The following is a 21694-nucleotide window of genomic DNA, read 5'->3' on the forward strand; positions in this document are numbered from 1 at the left end:
TGTTAGAGATTACTTCAGGCACTCTCAAGGGGATTAATACACCCTCAAAGGCATGCGTATGATTTCTCTAGAAATACACAAAAGGGGCGAACAATGAATCCTTACAGATGTGTAAAGCTCTTAAATGGTTGCACCCGTCTGCCTGTGAAAGTTTAATTATAGGGAATGAACTAGCTAATGCTGAACGCCTTTCTGCAGAACAACTTGCAAAATTATCTGCCATGGCAACAGAAGAGAAACACAGATTGCAGCACAATAGTATGTACTTTTGCGGTAAATGTAACACAGACAACAGAGGTCACAAAGGGCTACTGGTTGGATGAAAAACATTATCTTTCATAAGACCACTCACTGGTTTTGGGTGCTTGTGTGACATTTTACAGGTTATCAGCTAATGAGGAAGTGAATATACAGCCCTTTCATCACAGGGTTGTGTGTAAAGTCACAGCACAAACAATAGACCAACGTTGCAATATATTGAAATAATATACTTTGTATAATCTTTTAAATATTAGGCCAGACCTACACCATAAAACCTACAATGCCCCAGGGGAATTTTCAGACACAGAATTCTTTGTTTCTTACATCTGCTACTACATTAAAATACAATATAGTTTCAGAAAGCCCTCTTCCACACACACACACGTAATACCATTAAAAATACAACATTACTAAACTAACACATGTCTCATTTCAATAAGTCAGAGGGTGTAAAACATGGAGACGGTGGAGCAGATGATGGAAGTAGATGGACTGAGAAGCGAGCTCGTTTTTTACAGCCCTTGTTTAGCGTCAGATTACAGTGAGCGTCTGCAGAAAGAAAAAGACAATGCCTGTGCCCCTGTAACAGACATCAATTTAATGCTGGATGACAGGGCACTGAGAGAGAGCACCCCCCCACACAAACACACAAACACACCCCAGGTTTCAGCTATCTGATGAACCTGTCAAGCTTCACGTAGGACAGGAGCATGCCAGGCAAGGACAGAGGGAATCTAAGAAACATCCTTCTGAAGTGAAAGTCCTGCCATACAATGAACACTAACTTCAGCACAACCTCTAACTGTGTAACTTGTTTTGTAAGAATTCTCCATCCAGAATGGTCTAGTATTGATTGACACTATTATATATGTATGTATCTATGTGTGTGTGTACAGTATGTATTTACATCCCAGGGTGTCAAAGTTTTCAGAGCTATGACACTGTTACATCGTTACATTCTGTTTGTCCTTCTCGTGTATCCAGTAGAGTGGTTTGTTTGAATACAGGATTGTGAATGAAAAAATGACAGAGGTCTGTTTAAGGCTGCAGGCTGTGGCCTATTGTCCATAGATCAAAATCTATTAAGCATCTTAAAAGGCAGGATATATTTTTCCTTCATTCTTTTGAGCAAACTAGACTAAAAAAATCTGTTATTTGAACAATTTTCTTTCAGTTTTGTAGCAGATAAGATGCATGTGGATCAGGTTTAATGAAACTGATATAAACCCTATATGTGAATACTGGAGCAGAACAAAAATAAGGAAACATGTTTCTCTGTCCTGCTAGCCTCCTCACACAATGTGTTTTATCATTCACTGTTACCACTGGCAGAACCTGATGCCACTTGTCACTCCTTGCATTTGTGATTTACAACCTTTAGAGGGCTGTGCATTTCAGATCAACCCATTTGCTTTTTTGTTTTGTTTGTTTTACAGCCTATTAGCGTGCATGTCTCCTGTAAAATCCTGTACTTTAGCTTCCGGCTTCATAGTTAATTGTAAAGAATGATCAGCACTCCCACAGTCAGTCATATTATTCAGAGTTCTGCAGGGCCTGAACACAAGCTGTTTCTCAAGCTCCTGCAAATAAGAAAGCATTGCACGATGATAACTGAAATGCACAGCTTTGACACTCTGCAACATGAGTTACCTTTGGGTATTGATGCTTAATGGCTAACTGTAATTTAATATCCCTCCAGCACATTAAGATAAACCACTATTGAAATTTGGGGAACTATTTTAATATCTGTCACCATCAAAATCAATTCAGCAATTTGATGGCACCTATAAACTTGCTAACATTGTAGCATCATACACTGTCTACCTTAAATTTGAGAAGGATAGGGGTACCATAACTCCCTGTGTTGAGTGCAATATTCAGTTTATAAGTAATATCCCACCTGTATGGAATTCCAGACAGGTAGCAGCATATTAATTTAATAATACAATCTGCATAAAATATTCATCCTGGAGAAAATAAAATGTAGATATATCCTCAACACAGGAAACTATGATGAAGCGTGCCTATTGCTTTGGAGTACTGCACTTCATTAATGGATGTATTTTGCTTAATTTCACAACAGACATAATAGGTTGGTTTAGCTGTTACCGTTTTTCCTTACTGATCACTGAAAACGTTGACAGTTTTCTATGATGTAACTTTGGTTTTGTTTAACATGCTTTCACAAAGTGTGTTTAACTCCTGTTTAATGCCAATTACACAGTGAGAAACATAATATGCTCAAAAGTATATTCCTTGCAATCTCAAACAAAATGTACATGAGTGTCTTCAAACAACAAGCTTGTTCTTTTGTCCAAAAAGGGTACATCTCAAGATAAAAGATAGATAAATAAAACCAAAACTTAACAGCCCTTAGAGTGGTGTCACTTAAAAGAGTTTCAAGTCAATATTGTTGGAAGAAGTGTCTGAACAATTCTTTCAAAACCATTCAAGCACAGATGATCTGACAATGTACCTGGAGGCAGATCTTCTGACATGCTTTCAAGCTGCCCATGGCTCCGATCGTTTATGACAACCTGTTACCGCTGCTGTCTCTCTTAGGTAAACCACAGTACTTTCCAAAAAAACACAACACAGGAAAACAGCATACTGGGGAAGGCAAGAACAATGCTCATGCAGAGAGACTTTGTTTATTGTTCTAGCTCTCATCAAACTGCAGAAATGGCAGTGTAGCTGACGCCACTGTCTTACTCAGTTCTTGGACTCCACCCAATTCCTTATCCCCTTCACCCTGTCGCATTTACAGATGCTCACCAAGTAACTACATGGAAAGCAGCCAACCAGCAGTACAGGACAGAGGCGTGCTTCTTTAATTATGTGCTACATTCTCGTTATCTGGCTCTTGAAGAAAGGACTTTGGGGGCAACCTGTATTAGAACAACAAGCAGAACTAAAGACTGTGAAATTAAATTAGAACAACACCAGACAGCACAGCTCGGTGAAGGAGCACATCCCACACGGCTGTCAACATCCATTTTCTCCTCTCATTAACAGCTTAGTAATAAATTTAATGTTTTAGCTCCAAGCCGTATCAACAGTTATTCATATGTGATGTAACCACGAGGAAAAAGGAGAAAAGGAAAAATAAATGAAATGATGTTTGAAATATAGCTTAAAAAAATTAAATAAGTATACCTTCTGTGTAAAAACTACTTTTGAATAAATGGCGGGATTTACGTTGTCATTGTGCAGTGTGCCTGCATTTCTCTTCTTTTCTTGTGTAAACATCTGCAGTTTGTAAGCTCGCTGATAATCCACTTCATTTGGTCACACTTGGAAATCTCTTCTGCTTTGTCACAGTGGCATGGCTATGTAGATTTTAACAATGTAATCCTATCGTGCTGACTCGCTGTGCAGGAGATTAGATTACTGTCAGGAATCTCTGGCATCTGACCCATGTGACTATTTCCCTGGTTCATGTGTGTTTTGGATTGTCCTCACCATTGAGAAAATCCATGTGGATTCTTTGACCTGAAGATCTTCTGCCTGGTCTACCAAGAAAAAAAGTTAATTTAACTGTGTAAATACAGTTTGCTGTGTTGGCTTTTTGTTAATACCACTCAAAACTTCAATACATTAAGGTTTAACTTACACATAGTGCATTGTATTAGAAATGGGACAAAACCTTGGTAGAGTAATTTTTGTCGGTTGGCATAGAGGGGAGGGGCACTTTAGTGGAAAATGGTTGTTATATATATACTGATACAAAAGTAAAGTAATCTCACTGAAGCAATGTTTCCACAAATCCAGTATATTTTCTGTGTCTATTGTGCAAACCAGGGCTGTGGAAATTTCCAAGCTGATTCAAAGTAATTTAGCAATATAAAGAAAGAAAGCCAGATTTCATAACTTACATTGCAAATGGATATCATCCTAATATAGTCTATGTGTACAGTGGTAATAAACAACAACAAAAAAATTGAATGCTCTAAGTATTCAAAGTTGAATTGCTTTTCATCTTCAAAGAAACCTGGTTTTGCATATTTGTGCCTCTCTCTTTTAAATACACGATGCAACTGTCTGAACAAATGGACAATACTGTGTGAGGCCCTGTTGTTTAGACAATATTTTTATTTGTGACCTTCACGAAATGTGAACAGAAGAATAATGTCATTTGCAGTGACTGTGGGCTCTACATTAAAACTGTTCTGCTCTCCATCTCCCTCTGTACAGGCATTGCTGGGAATCCAGTTCTGTTCAATCACAATGGGGATGCTCCAGGACGCTACGAAATCTACCAGTACCAGATTAAGAACAAGACCACAGAGTACAAAGTCATTGGCCGCTGGACTGACCACCTGCACCTGAATGTAAGGTTTTTGCCGATTTCAATTTAAAAATCTACCTCCAAAGATTCCTAGAAGCATAAAGGCCAGGTACTGTGCAGGCAAACAACACATCCCTGTTGGGAGGCTAGGTGGTTTACACGTTACGTAAAGGGCTTGTTAACAGGAGAGTGCCAGTTTAAGCCCTTGCTAAACAAGACGGAGCCTCATGCTGCTCCATCCTATAAGTGAAATGTGTAAAAGCCATACTTGAATTATTTTCCTCCTCTGCAGCTTTGAGCGGCCTTTTCATCAGCTGTTTTGAGCAGGGCCTTAGCAATGCAACCCATGTCTACTTTTTAATTTCCTTTGACTCAGTAAAGAGTGAGACTGAGTTCAACCTTTCGAAATCTCAAATGGAGTTAATAGATAATACCTGGGAATTAGACATGATGCTTCTATACTACTGGATTAACTGTCCAGTGTTTTATGAGGTTTCCCGTCCGGCAGGCGGTTTGCATTACCTCGATTAAGCAGTGGGCATGACTAATCCAGTCTTATCAGGCAGGGGACACAGAGACTGTGGGCACTATAGCGCACTGCCTTGAGAAAAGATAGCAAGCTAGACCCCGGTTAACCTTTTTATTGAGAGTTACAAGCCAAAGGATGTGTGCCGTGAGAAAAAGGCAAGCCATGCTTATATGAAAAAAACTAATACACTTCACAAGCAAAAGGCTGCTGCACTGTTTGCAGTAAGAGCTGCTGTTTTGTAGAAGTCGCTGCAGTCAACCTTACAGCTGCCAGACCAGTAGATTGAAAGCCAACAAATGCACCAGGTTTCCTGCTAGTCAAACAGGCAGTAGTTAACACCCAAATTAATTCCCCTGGTCGGTATTATAGATTTAAGTTGATCCCAACTTAATTTTAGGCCTGATTTTAATATATTGTAAGACAAATTAGATATTTCTAACAATATTCTTTTTTACTTAACTTGACATAGTAGTACATGTTTTAATTGGTATCATAATCGGTGACCCCCACAATATAAATGTGGGTATTGTCGGCTTACATAAAATATATAATCCATATTTGCTTTATTTCTAGGCATGGTAGAGCAGAACAAGGGCTTACTTCAGCGCAGATTAAATTTGCAGAGTCGTATTTTAGAAATATGTTCACTTAATAAAAGAAAAAACTAATCCCGTTCTTTGTGGAGATAATTCATCGTTGCTGGATGTGTTTAGAGAGGTTTTTGTGCTGCATATTAATTTTGATTTCTACAGGAGGAAAGGAGCAATGGCAGAACAGCTACAGCTGCTCCTGGTTCCTGTAGTGTTAGGTGGGCTGAGAGGGACGGGGGGGTGCTAGTCCTGCATAGTAACCCCTCGTCCCGAACAAATGCTGCTAGTGATGTCTGTATAGTCGTTATAGTTCACCTGTCTGGATCAATCAGGGTAAAGCCAGGGTAAAGGACAGACTAGCACATTCTGGACAGACCTTTATGGGTCCTACACTGTCCTGTTGTTGGACTGAATCTGAAGAACACCCAATTTAAGACTAACTTTTAAGATGAAAAACACAAAATAAAACATAGTTAATAATAATTTAAAAAGGTAACAATTTATATGGATATACTGTGTTTTAGGGAAGATATTTTTTGCTGATTAGTTACTTTGGTTTCTTAACTAACTTTTTTTTGTTTGCTCTGTGACTTTTATGATGGAGTGTTTGGATTTGTTTTTAATCCACTGAAAGTTAATTGAATTGTGCCCTCATGCATATGTAATATTCCTTTAATTTGCAACTCTTCAAACAAGATTACAGTGGTGCCCAAACTCCCTGATATTCCTTAATTACTTTTTTAAAAAACTGTGTGACTTAGTTGTAACTATAATAAAACTGCTATAGAAAGAGAAGTGTCATACAAGTTTTTAAACACTGAGCTGTGCCTTATTTAGTCAACATTCCAGCATCCATCTCTTTGAAATGGTTAAATGGATAATTTTTCCCAGTTAAAAAATGCAGCAAAAAACTCAAAAAACTTTAAACACAACAAAAGTTGTACAACATTAGATAAAGGCCTCCCCAAGAAAAAACAAAACAAAACAGACTTATTAATATTTTTTGGTAATCAAATTATTCAATTATTAGAGGTATTTTTAAGATGACCTACAGACATTACAAAAGAAGATACATGTATACTAAGGCAGAAAAAACATGGCATTCTCGTACAGTGCGTATCTAACGCACAAAACAATTGTTTTCAGTAGCTCCTAATTGTGTTCCGCATCATTAGAAATGTTAACAAATTGAAATACTTACGAAAAGTGCTTACTCAGACACCCTCATTAATAATTTACCATCAGTGGATAGGATCATGGTTTATATACTGGAGTTTTGTTCAGATTCTTTTAAAGGGGGGAAAACAGAATTCATCAAATAACTTTAATGGAAAGATATTCTAAACGGCAGCCTTTGAGTCATCTCTGCACAACACTACAGGGGTACTCTGGGTAATGAAATGATGTTGATCACATGCCTGTGTCCACACTCCAATTCCGTCACACAGCTAGATTTGTTTTGCTTTTCCCTGGTGTCTTAACATACTGCTCTACCAGAACAAAAATAGTGGGAGGTCAGGCTGCAGTGTCCCTCTCTGTGCCGTCTCTACACAGCAGTGTAGATACTGTCATTGTGCTGTGCTATTCTAGATATAGCTTAATATAGTGTCATATTTGCTGAGCTTTTGGGTTAAGGACCTCTTCAGCAAGATTTCTATTTTGTATTGTGGTTTAATTATTGAAATCCTGGAAGCCTGAAACAACAATTGACCCTCACAACATGCTTTATTTTAGCTATGTGAACTAAGTCTCTGTAAAGTGTGCAGTTTGACAGAAAATGCTGAATAAATTGTTGTAAATCTGAGTTTTAAGGGCTTTTATAAAAGTCTTCAGGTATTCAGGATGCCATCCGTCTTCATGGGAACTGGATTTGGGAGACGGTTTTACAGAGGATAACTGGGATATCATTGTGGTTGGTGTGCATTTCCCTTCAGCCTTCAGAGCTAATCTTTGACTGATTCAATTCAAAATTATACAATGTCTCCACTTTGCAAACTAGCCAGAGTTTATCCTGAACTGGACTCATCCTGGCAAACTATCTCCTGCCTCTCTGATACACAGGTCTTGATTGTTGGTTGATTGCTTTATGGACACTTGTGTTTGAAACCCCTCTCTCAGACCTTTCAATATATATACTGAACCCAGTTTATCCAATTCTTAGTTTTAGCAGTAAGGTTGTAAAATACAATAAATCTGTTCTTCTGGTTTCCTCTCTCAGATCGATGCGATGCAGTGGCCCGGGGGAGCGCGGCAGTTGCCAACTTCTATCTGTAGCCAGCCGTGCCGCCCTGGGGAGCGCAAGAAGACCGTGAAGGGCATCCCGTGCTGTTGGCACTGTGAGCGCTGTGACGGGTACCAGTACCAGGCCGACCTGTACACCTGCAAGATGTGTCGTTTCGACCTGCGGCCCAATGAGAACCACACCGGCTGCCGGGCCATCCCCATCGTGAAGCTGGAGTGGAGCTCGCCCTGGGCCGTGATCCCAGTGTTCATCGCCATCCTGGGCATCCTGGCCACGCTGTTCGTGGTGCTCACTTTCATCCGCTACAATGACACGCCCATCGTCAAGGCCTCCGGCCGCGAGCTCAGCTACGTGCTCCTGACAGGCATATTCCTGTGCTATGCCACCACCTTCCTCATGATCTCCACCCCCGACGTGGGCATCTGCTCACTCCGCCGGATCTTCCTGGGTCTCGGCATGAGCATCAGCTATGCTGCCCTGCTCACCAAGACCAACCGCATCTACCGCATTTTCGAACAGGGCAAAAAGTCTGTCAGCGCGCCGAGGTTCATCAGCCCCGCCTCCCAGCTGGTCATCACCTTCAGCCTGATCTCAGTGCAGCTCCTGGGGGTCTGCATCTGGTTCGGTGTGGACCCGTCTCAGGCCATTATCGACTACGAGGACCAGCGCACGGCCAACCCAGATTTCGCCCGCGGGGTGCTCAAGTGTGACATCTCTGACCTCTCTCTGATCTGTCTGCTGGGATACAGCATGCTCTTGATGGTCACATGCACTGTCTATGCTATCAAGACCCGAGGCGTCCCGGAGACCTTCAATGAGGCCAAGCCTATTGGCTTCACCATGTACACCACCTGCATCGTCTGGCTTGCTTTCATCCCCATCTTCTTCGGAACCTCTCAGTCCACAGAGAAGGTAAGCACAGATCCATAGGAAAGCAGGATGCAAGTATCTGGGTGAGGTACCACTGGATATAGCAGAAGCACGTATCTAGCACAAACACCTCTTTGCCTATTTGAATCGGTATGCAGGAGGTGCTGAAATAGAAGGCCTCCCATAGTTCTGTAGTCAGCTGTTGGCATCTTTAAGAGGATTGTGGGAAGAGGGAGAACACAACCTTCGTTACCTTACAAATCCCAGTAGACATGGATTGTAATAGCTGTAGATCAATTACAGTGATATTAAATGGTCTTTTGCACTGCTCTCTATTAGCAAACCTAAACTCCTTTGACTAGTCAAGCCCACAGATTATACAATTTTATTTTATTTACTTCTGCCTCCTTCATTAAGGTGAATAATTCTGAGAATTATGGTTACCTGCTGCTTAACTGACAATCCTTTAACTGGCAGCTAAAGGGTGTGTGGCTTTGGAGACACAAGCTGATGAAAAGCTTTTCTGCTTACAGAGAATGTAACGATGTTTAGCATTTTAATTCTTGCTTGGAAATCAGCTTGTTAAAACAAAGCAGTCTGCCCCATTCTTGTTGTCTTGTTGCAAATCAGCCTGTTTTGTCTCTGGAATTATTAGCTATTCATCATAGAGAACTTCTATTTGATCTCCTGCTCAAGGGATTTCTGTGGATTGAGTTGCTGGTTCAGTCCAGTTTTGGTTTGTTTGTTTGCTTGATTCTTTTAATGGCGACGGACAATATTTGTTTGATTGTGTTGCAGGAAAACAAAGGCTCACAACTGCGAATAATCGGGTGAAGTAAAGAATCGATTCTATGAAAAGGCGGATGTGCTATATGATTGCTAGTAATGTTCAAGGTTCAAAGTGGTGCAAGGTTGAGTGACAACCATGAATGTCCACTGTGGATTTCTGTGGTGATATCACTTTCCTCCGCATTATGCATTAAAACAGTTCAGGTCTTTCTGACTGAAGGAAGGTCACCTCTTTTGTGACAGGTATTGAGCAGCTGCAACTTGTACAGTATTTGGGTTTAAAGTCCTTCAGAGGTTGCTCTGGAATTAAGAGATAAAAACTTCACAGAATGACAAGTAACATTTTACATCATTTCTATTCTCAGCATTCAGGATTTCCCCTAAATAAATTTAAACACAGAGCAGGCTCAGCTGAGATTGTGTGCTTGGCAATATCAGATATTTGCAGAGCCATATGAATCAAGCAAGCAATTACAATATAACAGAATAGTTTAATATTATTATTATTAATAATAACAAAAATATTATTACAATCGTAATGAAATGTTCTAATTTGTCCTATACTTCACATTTCAAGTTGCTCCTTAGTTAGGAAGTTCTTAGATTTTACTAGTGTTGTAAAATAACATACATAAACACTGCTTAGAGTCAAAAGTAAGTTGCATAAATTGGTTACAATTTGAGACTGGCAGAAATTCAAGCTTCTCAAGTCTGCTTTACTATCCACGTCTCACAATTGCACCTTTCACTTCACTGAGGGATGCAGGCTTCTGAAAGCTTTCCAATGTGTATGTATGTGTAGGAGAATATGAACTAGTGCTGTGTAAATATTAAGCACTGTTCTGCTACCTGAAGTGTTGAGTAGTTAATAAGTAATATATATATATATATATATATATAAAGTCATTTGAGAGCTGTCAGTCTTGTCCCTTGTGGCTAAGGGCTTCTGGCAGGCTGGAGATGCCCCCTTGGTGCCCTCTGTACCCAGTGCAGCTTGGGTATTCACACAGCAGCTGAAACATCAGGTACTTCTTAGGAAGGAAAATGTTTGCAGCCCTACCTTCCAACCTATGTCACCACTTCTGCAGACACTATTATGAAGATAGCGAGGTCTGTCGTCCTTGGGAATGCAATGCATTGCTTTTGAAATGCCACACTGTTATGCAATATTATATGGCATAAACACGATACAGCTACCTCCGGTTTTATTATTATAATGCATTTTGCTGAAACTTTTACCTAGACAGTTAATTGCATATAAAATCACAACGTTAAATACACCGCAATCCTAGCAAAGCGACACTGTTCATTATTGTGGTATGATTAACTGGACAGCATAAACATGATGTATTAAATCATACCTTGAAGCAAAAATACAGTACAAGGCAGTGTATGGGTGAGCACAGTTATGATTAAATCACAATACGCTTGAAAAAACAGTGGTACTATTGCTAATAATAAAACTAAGAAGAAGAATAAGAAGAAGTCTTGCAGACAGAAAAACAGTTTCAGTTTGAGGGGTTTTCAGATGTTGCTGTAGCGTTTTGACATTGCAACAGTTTATTAATTCCCTGACATGATGGCATGTTATGTTTGTAAATGGTATCACATGATGCCCTGCTAACACGTGTTTGTATTTCAAAGAAAGTTAAAGCGTATTTAATTAAATCAAACGACTGCTCTGTTTCCTGCAATTCATTAGACCCTCTCCCTAAATGTCTTTTTGGCTCAGTACATACGAAGCCTTATGTTTTCCCTGGGGCTTTTATATATTATCAGACCATTTATACAATAGGATTTTCTTTAACTTTACTCTTGGACGTTAATGTTTCCATTTTATGGTCTATGCCCTGAGTTTCATACACAGAATAGCTTCATTAAGAGCTTAGAAGCACCATTTGGAGGCTCCTCATGCCTGCCTGGGGTCCAGCAGTAGCTCTATTTGCGTCTCTGTGACTCACATGTAAATGGGTCTAATGTCTCTGTGTATTAGTAGAACAAGCGCACATGCTTTACCTTGCACACTCAGATGCACTCGATTATGTGCGCTTGTTTTGTTTTGTTGCGCTGCCATGTTATATTTGATCGCGCGCCGACACCATTTAGATATGCACCTCCTCGCAGAGAAGCGAACTGCAGTACGGGGGCTCTGATTGGACGCTCGAGATGGGTATTCTAGAACATGTTGATACACTCAAATTATTCACATATGATATGGTGGCAATGGGAAATGGGATGGGACACAGAGCTGGTAATGAGTGAGAATGAAATGTGGAAAATGATAATACCCGTTGGAGCTTGTGGGAATTGCTCTATGTCCGTATGGTAGCAGGTTGGCCAGCTGGGAGGAACTGCCATTGGCTATGGATACAGTGCCACCACCCTCATATCCAGCTAATTGCTACTACACATTTAGGTATCTAAAGGCTCCATTTGATAGTTTGGGCAATTTCTGTCACAGTAGGTTCTTTCTTTGAGCAGATCCATTTATAGTGTATTTGTTCTGCATGTTAATTGCTGTGAATCTGTTGTAGATAACAAGCACACCGGATCTCTCCTACGCAAATGACCTACTCACACCCAAAATAATAATCATATTAACAATGACAGAAATCTTACCATCTTCTCATAACAAAAATACAAAACTGAATTATTATTTTTTTCCACACATTACAAACTCCCTTGACATCCACTCTTTTGGAGTAGGAAAATCAGAATATAGCATCCAAAAGCAGCCTACAGGTAGGAGATCGGTTACCTAAGCCCAAGCTAGCCTCTCCTCAGTCCTGACTGCCACTGTGCTGGTTTTGAGGCACCTGGCAAATGTGCCACCCTGGCTCTGAAGGGACTTAGCATCGCGCCTGCTTTCGCAGCCTAGCTGGCCGGTGTTGTGAGCTGAAGAGATATTCAAGTCTTAATTGATGTATGCCACAAATAAAACAAGCCAAGCGGCACATGAAGCTGGCAGGTAGTGATAGCATGCCGTTAATTGTGCCATTGTCTCCAGCAAAGGAGAACACGGCGAGGACTGACTGTTCTGCCAGTTCAGATAAAGGAAAGGACAAGTAGGCGAGTGGCTGCACAGTTTTGGTTGCGCAAGCTTGGAATGCATAATAATTTGTGTGTGCATCTTCTCCAAGCGCCGAAGCTTGTGACTGCGTGGGCACAGTTTTTCAAGCGTGCCTCTCTTGGCTGCTATTGAAAAACATGACAGAGCTGTAAAGCTGACGAGTCCCATAAAAACAATGTCCTTTCTAATAGTTGTCTATCGTGCTCACTTTAAAGTTGTGACAGAATAGAAGTAAGAGGTTTAACATCAGGCCTTTATAGACGTGTTACTCCAAAAGCAGACAGAGTTCAGAATAATATGATGGCAAAGCTAAAAAGTGCTTTGAGGCATACTTTATCTTTTTCCTTCGTACTTTTCCTATTCAATATTAAAAAATAAAATATACATAAAAACATGAAACGTCTTTGAAAGGCTAAAGATAAGACTGTTTTCCTTTTGAGCCTTCATTAGCCGTTGTTAAATTAGTTTGACTCACATTAGAAAAATGTGAAGCATAACACTCATTTAAACGTCTGTCACTGGATTAGTGTCAGAAATCAGAATTACTGAATGACTGCAATTAACCAATTATTGGTTCGCTTAAACAACATGGCCTATAGCTATTGACTGGAGAACAACCTCTAAAACTGTAGGATCAGGAATCTGCAGGGCCAGCACTGGAGACCCCTGCTCCAGATAGCAACCTGAAACTTTACTAAGTGGAAGTGAAATGATCTGCAGTGAACTGATGGAAGTATCTCCTGTGTTAAAACCCACTCATTCCTTCACATTTGGCTTGTTTTCAGAAGATTACAGAATAGCATATTACTGTTAAGTTAAATATATTTGAGGCTGATGCTATTAACTGTGACAAGCCTCCTTTGCTACCCCATATGCCAGTCACGCTTACCAGGCAACTCTAGTCCGTAAGTAGGACTTTTTTTTTTTTTAGTATGTTTTGCACTGTTTAATAATGACAATATGTTTTGGGTTATAGTCTCGTACATTGGAACAAAATGTTGTTTGCCCTTCAGTCCGTGTACATAATAATAATCATACATAGAATATAAGAAATAAGAAATTCTACAAACGAGAGGAGGCCATTCGACCTATCATGCTTGTTTGGTGTCATTAATAACTAAGTGATCCAAGGATCCTATCCAGTCTAATTTTAAATGCTCCCAAATTTTCAGCTTCAACCACATTGCTGGGGAGTTTGTTCCAGATTGTGACGCCTGTTTTCTGTCTTGAATGCCTTGAAGCCCAATTTCCATTTGTGTCCCCGGGTGCGTGTGTCCCTGCTGATCTGGAAAAGCTCCTCTGGTTTGATGTGGTCGATGCCATTCATGATTTTGAAGACTTGAATCAAGTCCCCACGTAGTCTCCTCTGTTCCAGGGTGAAAAGGTTCAGGTCCCTCAGTCTCTCAGTAGGACATTCCCTTCAGACCTGGAATAAGTCTGGTTGCTCTCCTCTGAACTGCCTCTAGAGCAGCGATATCTTTCGTGAAGTGTGGAGCCCAGAACTGTCCACAGTATCCAGATGAGCTCTAACTAGTGCATTGTACAGTCTGAACATCACTGCCCTTGTTCTCAATTCTACACTATTGACAATATACCCTAACATCCTGTTTGCCTTTTTTATTGCTTCCCCACATTGTTTGGATGGAGAAAGTGAGGAGTCCACGTAGACTCCTACATGAAGTGCGGTCAAAAATAAATAAATCATAATACAATTTGACTAAACATTTAGGACTCAAAAATTAACTGGAAACTTGCCTGGCATTCATCACAGGTTCTGACTAAATAACTGCTGCTGTAATATCTGCTAGTCTCTTTAAAAAAAGTGTTTCTAACCATTACATCATAAAAAGAAGAAAATCAAGATCACCTTTTATAAAATAATAAATGCTTCACTACAGTCAGGGTTTTCATGTTAAGCACCCACAATTTGCACACCATATACTATCTCCCTCAGGGTCATTTCTAGGTATTTTTAAGCAAGAGCTTTACAATCATATGTGCATCTTGTACACGTTTGCTTAAATCACAGTGAATAGTGTTAAGGGTGAAGAGAATATATTAAGTCCACAATGTTTAATTTCATACGCTCTGTCCCTTGAGGAAAGCATATCAGTTGTATTGAAATGTTGGGAGGCTGTTCAGAAATGTTCAGAAGCTATTTTGTAAAAGCAATTCAAAGAGGTCATGATAAACACATTTGTGAATTTTATTGTGTTCCTTCTTAAAATAGGAGTGGTTGAATAGTGGTTACTATTTATAAAATCTGAGGGGTATTCTGAATTCTGATCTTCACAATATATGCATTTGTGAGCTGCATGAAAGGTTTGTTCTCCCAAAGGATAACATTTGAGCTGATTTTTTTTTTTTTTAGTTTGTTTTGTTTTCTTGATGAAGCAACATATTCTCAGAGCTGACTCCAGCATAAGTGCTCATTAAGTGGAACACAAAAGACGAATGTTTTATCTTTCCAAATTATTGAGTTCCCTCAATCCCACAATGATTATAATTATTTGCTCAGCACCCTCTGCACATGTTAAAGTTGTTAACGGCCATGTCAGAATGGTTTCTGGATATGGTTTCAGATTTGAATATGCAGCTAAATAACAATAAATAAACACAGAATATTCCATATCCCTCAAGGTAGTTTACACTGGAGAAATCAAAGTAAAAACTGGGTTAATATAATAAATACAAATTATATCAAAACATGAGCAGGGATTCGATTACGTCTTTGGAAATCTGTGACACTGAGGAGAGATTGCTCCGGTAAATGCTGGCAATGGGTACCACTGGGATTAGACTATCTATAAATTCAGAAATAATGATACAAAGAGAAATGTGTCAGTGTGATAGCCAAACTAATCTTATTATTGTATTAGTTTTTTAGTTTTTTTAGTAACAGGCTTTGAAGCACAGTTTAAGATTATCTTTCCTTGCTCATCAGTCTTACATTATGTCTCTGTAAGATCTTGACAAATGTAATAATACCTTTGGCAGGATCTCATTAGTCGTGTGGCCGGAGATTGATAGGTATGTAATTAGACAGGACTGCGAGCGAAAAAAAAAAAAAGAAAAGAAGGGAAGAAGGAGTGATGAAACTTGGGGCGCTGACACATGTCTTATACTTCAGCTTCTCTGTGACTATGACATAAAGGCTCTTCTATAGGAGGAATCCCCCCCAGACCCCCCCACAGCTTTGAAGAGAGAGGTGGCAGGCTCAGAAAACAGGGTTGGGATTGTCATGAAAGCAATTTGAAACATGACAATGTTAACCTACCAAATGCACATCTTTGCCACATACACAGGTAGGAGTCAAACTGGAGAATTATTACCTTCTTTACTAGCAAAGAAACTATGGGAAGAGAAATCAGTCATCAATCCTGGGGAGAACTAAAAGACACAGGTTCATCAGCATGCTGATAGACACCGAAGAGGAAAGGGTGTCTTCTACCTTCTCTGAAAGCACACTCAATGGGAGAGATGTCCCACATGCCGTCTGCGAACGCCTTAAGAGAATTTCCAAAGTATATTGTCTTTTTCACACAAATTGAAAATATAATGTAAAGCTAAAGGGCATCTATCGGTCTTACCTTGGAACTATGTATTTATCGATCTGGGAATCTAATCTGTCTATGTAGCGTGCACTTTGAATTTATTCTCAGAACCCCGGCAGCAAGTATCGATGGACATTTGAAGGTCTTCGGTGTGAGATCGATATTAAAACTCACTGGCAGACCACTATGTATTCTTCCTGAGCAGATTCTCCCCAAAATCATGTTTATTTTCAGCAAAACGGGGAATACAGCAGTTCTGTAGCAATATCATTACAAATACGTATTTGGCTTACACCAAACTGCCAAGTGGCAACTTACCAGGAAGTTAAAAAAGTTACATAGTGCTGAAGTATGCATCCCATGCACACAACACAATTCTCGTGCAAAATTTGGTAGTTTGAACAAACAGTGCCCAAAACGAAATCTATAAGTTAATGGACACAGAAATTAACTCAGGCAGTGCATGTTGGCAGTGTAAATATACTGGTAAATTCAATTGAATATTTCTATATTAAAATGCCCCACAAGTATTTCCCCTGCCTATCTTTCTGTCGGTGCACTCTTCAGTGGGATAAATCAGAGCACAGGTTCATTGCACAACCACAATAATTTATCTGTCAGCCTGTCTGTGGATACATATGATGAATGTTAATACTGGCTTTATATATCATTTACTCATCGTGCATTTGGACATGGGACCATCTATAGACTGAGCTCACACAGTTTAATACACTGTATCAGAGTAAATCTGACATCTGCCGACCAGAGGAGATGATCTAAATCAGATGCTTTTATTACCCTGTCAGGCAAGGAGGGGGTTCTAATAAAACTGCTCATACTAGCATGCCGTGCCTATTCCTCATTCCACCAAATTCACAAAACCCTGCTCTCAGCTGTTTAATGCCCTGCATGACTACAGCTCCCCGAGCAGTGAACCTATCTTTGCTTTGGAAGGGGGAATAGTTCCTCGCCTCCAGGAATGTTCTTAACAGTAGGAAATCACATCTTTACTGACAATTCAAGTCAATGCATGGGTTCACAACACTGCATTAATGTGTCTGTCAACTTGCTTCTATAAATATAGTAATCTTTAGAGCAGGTCTCTTAGATAATTTACTATAAATTACTATAAATAATTTACTATAAATTAAAAAAACATTCTGTAGCTCCTTAACTCCCTATCTCGATTTACAAAAAAATTATAAAAAACATAATTGAGAAATAAGAGCTGAAACCCTTTCTATCAAATATTAATGATCTATTCTTGCATTAGTAAGAGTTCCCAAGGAGCGCTGCAGGAGTATTACATTTACCTTTTCATGCCAAAACAGCTTTGTTTTTCTATTTTTTTCTTGTTTGCTATAAAAGTTAGCCTTTTATTCTATATTATCCTATACATTCTGTTCATTCTGTGGAAACTACATACTCTGTTGATAGCCTGAATGATCAGTATACCATAAACTGACAGATATATAAATTACCATCAAAAGACCAATTATGAAAAGTTTTCCCACGCCCTGGTTTCGAAATACGATTTAATGTTGGTGGAAAAAGACCAACAGAATATGAAAGCTGGGCCGAGCCGGGCTGCAGGTCTCACAGTAGAACTGCCTCTCAGATTATAGCCATCAAGTTCAGGTGGAAATTGGAACTCACTCGAGTACAGATTGGATGCCTAATAGCGCTGCAGGGAACATTTTTTTGTGGGTTTATTGCGGCCTAATAATAGGTTAGAGTTTCTCGAGAGCTCGGTCTTGCCACTGCGATGAGACCGATTGCTGACCAAACTGGTACATTAGAATGAGTCTGTCTCCCACCAGCAGTGCGTGTAAAAAAACATGAGCATCCATGAAGTCTGACCGAACACCTGACCCCTTCAAAAGGAGCTCAACTGAGCCATTCACTGAGAAGAGCTGGACTGTACAACACATTGGACTACAGTGTAATTCTTCGGCACAGTATATTTTTTACCTTGTTTGTGCAGTGTTGCCATATTATCTGTAACATATGTTTCTTAGGAGATACGGTTGCATGTTCACCATGTGCATAATATACATTAGTTAATACACAGCTTTCCTTTAGAGCATTTTAAGATTTTAATGTGTAGTTAAATGGGAACTATGTCGTTTAACATTATGATTGTTGGAGACAATCTATCTTTCATAACTTACAGGAATTCTAATGCATTGCAGTTTACCAATTGGAAAAGTAATTGTATTTGCTCAGTCAAGACCACTCACATACATTTACAAACTATTTTTTAAAGCTTGGCAGCTGGTTTTGACTAAACTACATCCAGTCATATTTTGAAAAGGAAGAAAACTATCATGATCACCTATTCATACATTATATTCATATATTTAACCACCGTGTTAGGAAGTTGCATATAGAATTCTCCTAAATAGCATTCACTTAACATCCATCTGTACAAGAATTTATCTTGTATACATAGATCTGTATAAGCAGCCAGTATTTAATAAAATAACCATCTTTTTCTCCCAGGTAGATATAGCTCTCTGACTCTTTTCACACAGTGCCTCATAACCTCCACAGTTTTGCCATTGCCTTTGCTCCAATCACACACACAGCCCTATGGGTTTCGGTGTTTAGGGTACAGTTTAGAGTGTATCAGCTCTCACTTGGTGACCTACATTCTGCAGCATTCCTTCAGCAACCAGACACATTTCATACAAAAAAAGAGGTCATACACAAAGCAAATACAGGATTCACTGAGCCTAGTCTCAGACCCACAGAGAATAACACAGCCTCTGGTGACTAATGCAGAGATTCTGCCTTGGGCTTTGGTTTAGACTAGAGGTGCTCCTCACATTCACACAAGATTCTTGATTTGTATGCACAAATATGATATGCACAATCAAGCCCAGACCCACCACGAAACATTAGGCGTTTTCCTCACATATACAATTGGACATGCTTTTGAGGCCATTCGACCCATCATGCTCGTTTGGTGTCCATTAATAACTGAATGATCCAAGGATCCTATCCAGTCCGTTTTTTAAATGTTCCCAAATGTTCAGCTTCAACCACATCACTGGGGAGTTTGTTCAGATTGTGACACCTCTCTGTGTGAAGAAGTGTCTCCTGTTTTCCATCTTGAATGCCTTGAATCCCAATTTCCATTTGTGTCCCCGGGTGCGTGTGTTCCTGCTGATCTGGAAAAGCTCCTCTGGTTTGAAGTGGTCGATGCCCTTCATGATTTTGAAGACCACATAGTCTCCTCTGTTCCAGGGTGAAAAGGTTCAGTTCCTCAGTCTCTCAGTAGGACATTCCCTCCAGACCTGGAATAAGTCTGGTTGCTCTCCTCTGAACTGCCTCTAGAGCAGCGATATCTTTCGTGAAGTGTGGAGCCCAGAACTGTACACAGTATCCAGATGAGCTCTAACTAGTACATTGTACAGTCTGAACATCACTGCCCTTGTTCTCAATTCTACACTTTTGACAATATACCCTAATGTTCTGTTTGCCTTTTTATTGCTTCCCCACATTGTTTGGATGGAGAAAGTGAGGAGTCCACATAGACTCCTAGATCTTTCTCATGCGATACTAGTTCTATTCCTCCCATAGTGTAATTATAGTGGACATTTTTGTTACCTGCATGTAATACCTTGCACTTGTCCACATTGAATTTCATCTGCCAGGTGTCGGCCTACAACTGAATATTATCTAAGTATCTGCTGAGCCACCTATTTACTATCATCTGCAAATTTGATGTGGTGTGGAACCCATCAAAAACTTTTTGAAAATTTAAGTATATCATATCATATGCTTTCACGTGATCTACAGCTGCAGTTGCATCTTCAAAGAACTCTAATAGATCAGTAAGACATGATCTGCCTCGTCTAAACCCATGTCTCCAAGAATGTGGTTTTCATTAAGATGCTCCTCTATTTTCTGTCTAATCATTTTTTCCAACATTTTACAAGTAATGCAAGAAGATCCCACAGGACTCACTTCATAGGAACAATAAAGTATTCTGAAAAAGATCTGCAGGCTACTTTCAGGTTTGGCATCCAAATTCCTACAGGAATTCTACATATATCTTGCAGGATTCTCCAGACGAATCATGCAGAATTTAGTGTGGGTGTAGTGCTACATAAAATATGGGGCCATCTGACAATATATTTAACACCCCAGGCTTCAGACAACTGACAACTCACCATAGGGGTCCTGTTTGTGTGCCTTTTGTCGTGTCAGCAATCAGGCGCTGTTTAATGTGAGGCACTGATGAAATGAAAAGCTAAACTGAGGTAGGGGGGTGGGTGTCTGGAGATTGTGGTTAGAAAAACAAAAAGGTTGAGAACATGCTGATGAAACAACCGTGAGGAAAGGCTTCATTTCAAGCATCTGCCTTCAATCTCACTTCTATCATCGCCAGGCTCAATCTTGCCCACTCTCCTGTGATGATGCATTGCCACTGCAGACAGCAGCACTTTTGACTGGAAACTGGACTTTAGAGAAAACAATTACTAACGGTGTCCCCTGACCTCTGGTTACTGGATAGAGCTTTTAACCCCTTGTAGACTATGTGTTTGGAAATGAAAAGGGAACTGACAACAGGGTGTTTTATATTTCAGCTAAATCATAAGATAGTCTAGGTCAGGGGTAGCAATGTCAGTCCTTGAAGGCGCTTCTGATTTTTATTTCACCTCAGGGCTTAAATACTTAATTGAGTAATTATTGGATGAATCCCCTGCTTAATACAGGTCTTAATCAGTTGCTTATTGAAGTTACCTTATGAAACATGAAATAACCAGGATCTCACAGACTACAATTGCCTAGTCCCCCATTTTTAGTAACCGTTTAACCTTTATTAACCATTAATTTTGGAGTAATAAATACATTGATACAATGTTATCTAACTAATTTAGGTGAGAGCAAGCTGTTTATTTGCCATAACTGTAATCTAACTGTAGGAAGCTCCATCCACTAATATGATTGGGCCCACTGAAATTTAGGCTACAAAATGTATTTTATAAATGTATAATATAGATGATCCTAATACTGAGTTATAGAACCGTTATAAATTACAGCAATGTATGTTATTATCATGCTAAAAACATGATTTCAATCAATAGTAGAGATACAAATTAATAGCTTAATACAGTGCAAAATATTAAGACTTTAGTGTAACACTTTCAAACAGGACACACACATTACATGAATATTTTATACACCGATCAGCCATAACATTATGACCACTGACGTGGTGAAGTGAATAACACTGATAATCTCATTATCATGGCACCTGTCAGTGAGTGGGATATATTAGGCAGCAATTGAACATTTTGTCCTCAAAGTTGATGTGTTAGAAGCAGGAAAAGTGGGCAAGCATAAGGATCTGAGCGTCTTTGACAAGGGCCAAATTGTGATGCCTAGACGACTGGGTCAGAGCATCTCCAAAACTGCAGCTCTTGTGGGGTGTTCCCGGTCTGCAGTGGTCAGTGGTCCAAGGAAGGAGAAGCGTTGAACCAGCGACAGGG

At 39.7% G+C, this 21694-nt stretch overlaps 1 protein-coding gene across 1 annotated transcript in view; it reads left to right on the forward strand.

Moving 5' to 3' along the window:
- The window catches only part of grm4 (glutamate receptor, metabotropic 4), a 273255-nt gene that overhangs the window by 240069 nt on the left and 11492 nt on the right, over window positions 1–21694 (forward strand). The window contains exons 8-9 of the mRNA XM_066703560.1: window positions 4456–4592; window positions 7887–8822. Coding sequence (XP_066559657.1) covers window positions 4456–4592; window positions 7887–8822 — 1073 coding nt within the window. The remainder of the gene's footprint in view (window positions 1–4455; window positions 4593–7886; window positions 8823–21694) is intronic.

The sequence above is a fragment of the Amia ocellicauda genome, chromosome 5 (genome assembly GCF_036373705.1).
Source record: "Amia ocellicauda isolate fAmiCal2 chromosome 5, fAmiCal2.hap1, whole genome shotgun sequence".
Classification (NCBI taxonomy): Eukaryota; Metazoa; Chordata; class Actinopteri; order Amiiformes; family Amiidae; genus Amia; species Amia ocellicauda.